The sequence below is a fragment of the Rhododendron vialii genome, chromosome 1a (genome assembly GCF_030253575.1).
Source record: "Rhododendron vialii isolate Sample 1 chromosome 1a, ASM3025357v1".
NCBI classification, from domain to species: Eukaryota; Viridiplantae; Streptophyta; class Magnoliopsida; order Ericales; family Ericaceae; genus Rhododendron; species Rhododendron vialii.
This window is the reverse complement of record NC_080557.1, coordinates 20,992,501-20,998,006: the sequence shown is the minus strand read 5'-3', so window position 1 is coordinate 20,998,006 and position 5,506 is coordinate 20,992,501. Positions and strand designations below refer to the sequence as shown.

The window sequence follows — 5,506 nt, the reverse complement described above, 5'->3', positions numbered from 1 at the left end:
CAAATGAAACTGAATATCCAGAACAATCTAATCTAGATAAAGAAACCAAATTCCTAGAAATAGAGGGAACATAAAAAGTGTCTTCAAGATCTAAAACCAAGCGATAGGTACCAACAGCTACCACTTCAGCCTTGAGACGGTTCCCCATAAAGACAAATCTCTCACTTTCCTCCGGTTTCCGGGTTGAAAGGTATCCCTGCAAGGAATTCATAATGTGAGTCGTAGCACTAGAATCAATCCACCAAGTATTAGAAGGAACTTCAGCAAGATTTGATTCGTAACATACAAAAGAAAGATTATTACCCTTCTTTTCGAACCAAGCCTTACGCTTGTTACAGTCCTTCTTCACATGTCCCTTCTTGCCACAAAAGTGACACTTGACTGTGAAACCATTATTTCCATGAGCCTGGCTACTTTCCCCAGGTCCATTGGCTTTCTTTGGTGGATACTTCTTTGTTTTACCCTTTTTCTTCATAGCAACTTGAGTCACTGCCAATGCAGTGTGACGCCCTTCCCCTCTCAATCTCACTTCCTCCTGAACACACATGTTAGTTAGCTCATTCAAACTCCACTTGTCTTTATTGGTGTTATAGTGAATTTTGAATGGGCCAAACTGTGCTGGAAGTGAGTTGAGTATAAACTGAACAAGGAAGGACTCATCCCTTTTCATTCCCAAGGTTGCAAGCTTTGCAACTTTGTCAGACATGTTCAAGATGTGCTCTTGAACTCCACGACTACCATCACATTTCATGGTGGTTAATTCAACCATAATTGTGCCAGCGAGTGACTTATCAGCAGATTTAAAGCGGTCTTCCACAACCTTTAAGTATTCTAGTGCATTAGTATTCTATGGTAGGGAGGTTTTGATGTTATTCGCAATGGTCATCTTCATGAACATTAAACTGAGCCTGTTCGACCTTTCCCATGAATTGAAATTGAACACTTGATCCTCGGAACTTTCATCAGTAATTTCCGCAGGTTTTTCAATAAGTAAAGCCATATCAAGGTCTAATACACCCAGTGTGAACTGAATATGCTCAGACCATTTCGAAAAATTTGGTCCAGTGAGGGTTGGAACATTGGATGCATGAGAGTGTAGTGAAATAGGAACTGTAACTGAAATAAAATAGGACAATACTTAATAAAAAAACTTTGAGAATTGTAAACATTTATAATGATGAACTATTGACATCACCTAGGTCCTCCTTTGTGCGAAACCTAAGCATACCTATTGTTCACTCATTAATTAGGTGCAACATAATCACCTAAGTAGGTCTAAATAATTTATACAGCTTATCAAGTTAGTCATGTTATCCTTGGATATCCAATCCTAACCCGCTAAGTTGCATAAATTACTCACTCTACCCAGTTCATAATTATTTAAATGTGACTCTCCTTTGGGCCTAGTCTCATTCTTATAATTATGACTGCAATCGAGAATATCATTGACTTAATTGTTACCCTTTTAACAAAACTTTGATATAGTTTAATATTTATAAGTTTCACTAACCTAGGCCACTTTGGTGACTACCAAATTAGTAATTCCTATGAATATTAAACTAACCAGTGATATACTCTATTCTTTTTTTTGAGTTATGCGGATGTCATTCTTTTATTTAATCACTACTACCGAAAAATAAAATATACAATTAAGTATTCTTTTATGTGATTGATTTATCCATTCAATGACATTCAATATAACCATAACTCTCACATATACAGTAACACAGTAATAGAAAAACTTTCCCAATTAAATGCTTCAAAAAAATCATACATTATTGCAGAAAACATAATCGGGCAAAACAGAGTAATTTTTGTAAGCATGCGATCATAACCTTTATCTCTATCATAAACCATATATAGTCATAACGAAAACAATATCCGTACATACATTGCAAAAACAGGTATATGTTTTCCAGTCCAGTAATCCTGATTAGAAAAATAATAATTCAACCAAAACGGGAAGAGTCAATTAATCTATTTACCATAAACCGATTTGCCCAATCACCACGTGCAAACAGTATCAATATATAAAGAAGGCAAACTGTTAGTTGCGTAAATGAGTAAAATTAATAGACTCCATCAAGCAAATTCCAATACGGCAATTTAGATCTTAAAATCACATAGGTTACATGTAAACTTTAGAAAAAACAATTAATTGCCGAGTCGAGGACTACTTTACGGAAATATTAATTAGCAAGCAACAGAAGCAAATAGTAATCAATTATGCTACTATATTAACCCATTGTTCAACAACGGCATGAAGACTTTCTGGATTCAACGACAATTAATAGAACACTTAATATTGATGGCCAATTTCAGAGATTATGGATCTCTTTACTGCGGTAACAAACGGGCAATAAACAAAGTAAGAAAAAATGGGTTACAGTACTCTATCCACTTTGTTAGCCCACATCATTAAACCAATGACGGCAAGTAAGTGGTCCTTTTTCTATCCGAATGAAAAACATCACAGTAGCATAAAATATTCGATCATTCACAATAACTATTTGCCCAGTTCACCGCAAGGGCTAATCGACATGCGAGATAATTTTAATCGACACACGACACGACAGTATGTTCGACATAATTTTATTCTAAGATGTATTGATTCAGAAAAACCTAATGCTCTGATACCAACTGTAAATTTATATCTGTTTTAAAATTATTATGCGGAAAACAGATATTAACAGGATTTTGAATTCAACACATCTCAAGAACAATAAATAGCGTACCTTTGTTGGCCATCGTGATTAGAGAGAACAAACTCCTTAATTAGAAACACCTTAATTCTTGGCTCACCTTCTTCTCTCTGTCTCTACTTTGCTAGAATATCCCAGTACTTTAATTTATGGAAAAACCGTATGAATAAGGGGTGAGTATTCTACCTTTTATAGAAGAGAGAAGAGGGCCTTAGAGATAATTATTAAATGACACCTAATCCATCAAGGTCTCTTTTATTATCATGAGTTTTCCTTAATCCATAATTCTAATTAGTTATCGTAATGAACCATATCACTTCATTGGCTTATCTGATAGTGGAATCCCACATACACAAAACGTGAAGGGTAGTGGGCCACACTAATGGGAAAAAACTAACACTGCCAGCCATCCACCTTGCACCGCATACTCCATCTTCCCCGTCACCTCCTAACTGACAAATACCCACCGTCTTCACCTAACCTCGACGTCTACCTCCTAACTGACAAATACCCACCGTCTTCACCTAACCTCGACGTCTAAGGCTCTATTCAGGAAAATTCTAGATTTGGGCCTTGTTGCCAGCAATGGACTAGTGTCTCAATTCCTTTTTTTTTTTGCCGATCAAAAGGCAAATCCTAATCGTTTTTCCCTTCCAAAAATCTGATTGGTCAAGGACTTAGTGCTAGGCTACTATACTCTTTGTTTTTTTTATCTTTGTGTGGAAGAATTAGATCAGATTGTGAGCAATTCCTTGGTTGACATGCTTAAGAAAGTGGAGAAGCATTTTGCCTTGTAATTGCTTCAGTTCAAAACCACCAATTCGTGCACCCACTTTTTAGATTTCCAGCACCTGTTTGGAAGTTTTGTGAGCTGTTCTTGGCTCTGTTTTGGATCCCCTGCTTTCAGCTATTTTGGAGGGTTTGGTTCATGATTCATCCATTTGGTGAGGTCCTTCCTCTAAATTTTAAATTTCCAGAACCTGTTTGGAGTATTGTAATTTGTTGGATACACCGGTGTTTGTGAGATCTTTCCCATTTGTAAAGTACTCCTTTGGTGATAGTATAATCGGACAGTACTTCAGTTACCTCGATTATAAAGAAATTAACCACGCAAAATCTCATGTTCGTTTAGACCGTGGTCTGCATATTTCCTGAATTTGTTGGCTGCACTACTTACATCTTTGATTGATTTTGAACTTGTGGTAAATTAGTGTGTATTTTTTTCAAGAGGTTTCATCTCTCCAAATACTTGAACATAAACCTCTGCTCACCATCAAACAAGTGGATTCAGGGAGAGCTTGACATTAAACGAGTCCACATGGTAGAGTTCGATTGTGCCACGGGGCCAACTCTAGTGTTTGCAACTCTAGCAAAACCAAATCCTATATTCACCCATTCACTTATTGCTAAAGGCGCACACCAGTAGCTTTGCACAAATTGCCACCAAAATGGACCACATTCACATCCTCCTTGTAACATTTCCAGGCCAAGGCCTTATCAACCCTTCACTCCAATTTGCCAAGCGCCTTGTGAGGATGGGCATTAAGGTCACCTTCGTGACATCCTTCAGTGCCCTCAATCGCATGACCAAAACCATCCCCACTCCAGAAGGCCTAACCATTGCAGGCTTCTCCGATGGCTACAACGTTGAACCAGTTGGTCATGAACGCGGACACTTCATGGCCGAGTTGAGGAGACTTGGGTCGAAAGCAATCACTGAGCTCATCATTGAGAGCGCAGACAAAGGCCAGCCTTTTTCCCGCGTCGTCTACACAACCCTTGTGCCATGGGTGGGTGAAGTGACTCGTAAACTTCACTTCCCATCGACATTTCTTTGGGTTCAACCAGCCATGATTTTGGATATATATTACTTTTACTTCAATGGTTATGGCGATGCTATTAGAAACAATTGCAAAGATTTGTCATGGTCCATTGAGTTACCCGGATTGCCACAACTTAGTATCGTTGACCTTCCTTCCTTCGTAATCCCTTCAGATGCCGCCAATATTTCACTTCTGCTGCAAAAACAGCACATAGAGATACTTGCTGAAGAAAAAAATCCTACAGTCCTCATAAACTCCTTCGACGCATTGGAGCCTGAAGCCCTTCGAGCTGTCGAGAAGTTCAACATGGTCGCTATTGGACCCTTAATTCCATCTGCTTTCTTGGACGAGAAGGAACCATCTGACACTTCATTTGGGGGTGATATTTTTGAAAACTCGAGTGGTTGTATTGAATGGTTGAACTCAAAGGAGGGTGGTTCTGTGGTGTATGTAGCATTTGGAAGCATATGCTTGTTATCACAACAACAAATGGAGGAGATTGCCCATGGGTTGCAGGAAAGCCATAGACCGTTCTTATGGGTGATAAAAGCGACAACAAGTGGTGAGAAGGAAGAAGATAAGCTTAGCTGCAAAGAGGAATTGGAACAACTAGGGATGATAGTGCCATGGTGCTCCCAAGTGGAGGTTCTTTCACACCCATCGTTGGGATGTTTCGTGAGTCACTGTGGTTGGAATTCTTCATTGGAGAGTTTGGTTTCTGGAGTCCCGGTGGTGGCTTTTCCACTGTGGAGTGATCAAGGAACAAACGCGAAGCTTATCAAAGACGTTTGGCAGACAGGGGTGAGGGTGACTGCGAACAAAGAGGGACTAGTTGAAGGTGAGGAGATTAAGAGGTGCATAGAGATTGTTATGGGAGGTGGAGATAGAGCTCAAGAAATGCGAAGGAATGCTAGGAAATGGAGAGATTTGGCAAGGGTAGCTGCTAAGGAAGGTGGATCCTCGGACACGAATCTTAAGAAT

At 39.1% G+C, this 5,506-nt stretch overlaps 1 protein-coding gene across 1 annotated transcript in view; it reads left to right on the top strand.

The window, feature by feature from the left end:
* The first annotated feature begins 3,138 nt into the window (after positions 1–3,138).
* The window catches only part of LOC131333540 (crocetin glucosyltransferase, chloroplastic-like), a 2,549-nt gene continuing 181 nt past the window's right edge, over positions 3,139–5,506 (top strand). The window contains exon 1 of the mRNA XM_058368109.1: positions 3,139–5,506. This exon is cut by the window's right edge and continues 181 nt beyond it. Coding sequence (XP_058224092.1) covers positions 4,151–5,506 — 1,356 coding nt within the window. The 5' untranslated portion in view covers positions 3,139–4,150.